The sequence below is a fragment of the Coenobita brevimanus genome, chromosome 32, assembly GCF_032717465.1.
Source record: "Coenobita brevimanus isolate Jiangsu-jjx chromosome 32, ASM3271746v2, whole genome shotgun sequence".
NCBI lineage: Eukaryota > Metazoa > Arthropoda > Malacostraca > Decapoda > Coenobitidae > Coenobita > Coenobita brevimanus.
Window position 1 is genome coordinate 1,942,501 of NC_136985.1, and position 2,500 is coordinate 1,945,000.

Below are 2,500 nucleotides of genomic sequence, written 5' to 3' on the forward strand. Positions count from 1 at the left end.
TACAAGTCCAACCAATGTATTAATTCTGACTGGACTCCTGTAGGATGGACTGAAATCACTAGGTCTTTGGGTATACTCCTTTCACCTTAACTTGGCCCAGATTTTCGTCCTTTTGCAGCTTATTTCACGTAGCTCAGTGGCAGAAAAAGACAATACTACGGCTCTCCATCCTTTCCCTAGCACTTCTTCGTGACTAGTGTAATCTGGTATGGATTAATGGGATAAAATAATGCTACGTTTCCTTATCTTTTCTGTAGCACTTCTTCGTGACTTGCATCAGTTATTATTATTATTATTATTATTGTTATTATTTGCAGCTCAGTGGCGTAAACAGACAATGCTACATGTATACATCCTTCCCGTAGCACTTATTCGTGACTAGCATCGCATTCTAGTGTTAATTTCTAGTAGCATTCAAGATGGAGATGGCAATTTTAAGGCAAGTGAAAGTGAAGAGAGTATATATTGCCCCTTATTCCAGCGTTAATTATTTAGCAATCAGAGACAAAGATTGCAGTTTTAGGCCAAGTTAATGTGAAAGGAGTATAGGGGGTAGGAAATGCAAGGGGGTTTATGTGGAGGGTAGGGGTTCAAATGCAAGGGTTTAGGGGGGTCAGATGCAGGGTTTAGGGGGTTTCAAATGAAGGGGAGAGGGGGGGGTTCAAGGGTTCAGTGGAGGGAGGAGGGGGAACCTTCTTGCTCCTCTGCCGGTGGAGTCAAGAACACCTCCTCTGATAGATGGACCCGATTCTTCTTTGTCACGACGGACCAGTCTTGTTCGCCGAGTTCTTCATCAACGCTGGTCTGGAAATAATGGAACCAGTGATCGAAGTCCCTGTGGAGGTGGGCCAGGCAGTACGAGATCTTCACAATGCGATCGGTCTTCTTGAAACGCCACTCCAGCTCATACGTAAAGTGCCCCTCCGAGAGACGCTCCAGCTCGGCCCCCAGCGCTCGCCTTGTGGGATGCCGGGAGCCCTTGATGGTCTGATGGTGCGAGCGAAGAACAACGTGGTGATCGTGCCAGAAGGGTGCCCAGGTCCTCACGGCAGCTAAAAGTCCCCGCATCTCATGGTCCTCGGTGTCCTGGTGGCTTTGGTACTCGATGGGAATGTTCTCGTAGAAGTAAGACCAGCGGGTGACGTTCCGATCGATCTTCCAGACACAAAAGCCACCGACATGATTTCCTGATGCAGTGCTAGCGACGTGAACCAGTTTGTGTGCCAGTGGACGGGGTGTGCTGCTTGTACTTGTGCTGCTGCTGTTTGGTGGGGCTGAGGTGGCTGCTGTGCTGGTGCTGCTGCTGTTCCTGGTAGCTGTTGTGGTGGTGGTAGGGGGGGCGTGGGTGGTGGTAGTGGTGGTAGCGGTGGTGGTAGTCGTGGCAGCTACCTTGCTACTAGTTGGGCTTGCAGCAGATGTGGTTGGGGTGGATGTGGTAGACCGAGTGGAGGCTCCGCTGGCCTGCCGAGTGGAGGTGGAGGAGGAGGCCAAGGTGGAGGTGTGGAGGCCTGAAGTACTGTTCGTAGTAGCGGGTGTCGAGGTGGAATGAGTCTCCGGTGAGGCGGTGTTTGGGGACATTGAAGGAGAGGGTGAAGTGGCATCTGGGTCCTCAGTGGTGGTATCCTGTGAAGTGTTATCCTGTAATAATAATAATAATAATAATAATAATAATAATAATAATAATAATAATAGTAATAAATAGTAATGATAAACACATGGAGAGTGAGAGACGACGAGGAGAGTGTATGTGAGTGAGGTGGAAGGGGGTAGAGGGAGGGGGAGGCCAAGGATGAGATGGAGGGATGGAGTGGAGAGGTATATGAGAGAGGGGGGTGTGAGCTGGGAGCAGGGCAGTGAAATGGCGGGGGACAGGGCGACATGGAGGCGATGTGTTTGTGGCCATCCCTAGATAGACAGACAGACAGACAGACAGATAGATAGACAGATAGATTTACCTGTGAATTATCCTGTGATGTGTCAGTAGTTGGAGTTGTGGGGCCGTGGTCATCGTGTGTAGTATTCGTGTCCTCCAGTACTGCCAGTGTCACAGCTGCTTCGTGTAGCGTCACAAGCGATCCACTGCTGCCATTCTCACCGGCGCCCTTAGTAGTAGCAGCTGTAGAAAGTAGGGTAAGTTAGAAAGCAGGAGAAAGTAGAAAGAAGAAGTTAGAAAGCAGTAGAAAGTGGAAAGTAGAAGTTAGAAAGCGGTAGAAACTAGAAGATAGAAGGCAGGAGAAAGTAGAAAGGGTGTATGGATGGTAGAAAGTAAAAGGTGTATGTATAGTACCGTAGAAAGCAAAAGGTAGAAAGCGGTAGAGGTAGGAAGCTCTTGTAGGGATAGTAGAAAGTAGATAGGAGGCCCTTGTAGGGATAGTAGAAGGTAGAAGGTAGAAGGTAGATGGAGAGGTGCTTAGATAGGAAGGATTATAGCATCATTATTATTATTATTATTATTATTATTATTATTATTATTTTAATCACAACTCGCCACAAGGAAAGA

At 48.0% G+C, this 2,500-nt stretch overlaps 1 protein-coding gene across 1 annotated transcript in view; it reads right to left on the reverse strand.

Moving 5' to 3' along the window:
- Positions 1 to 669: 669 nt before the first annotated feature.
- Positions 670 to 2,500, reverse strand: part of LOC145395636 (uncharacterized) — a 13,224-nt gene continuing 11,393 nt past the window's right edge. The window contains exons 3-4 of the mRNA XM_080269205.1: positions 1,956 to 2,116; positions 670 to 1,638 (exon numbers count right to left, since the gene is read on the reverse strand). Coding sequence (XP_080125331.1) covers positions 670 to 1,638; positions 1,956 to 2,116 — 1,130 coding nt within the window. The remainder of the gene's footprint in view (positions 1,639 to 1,955; positions 2,117 to 2,500) is intronic.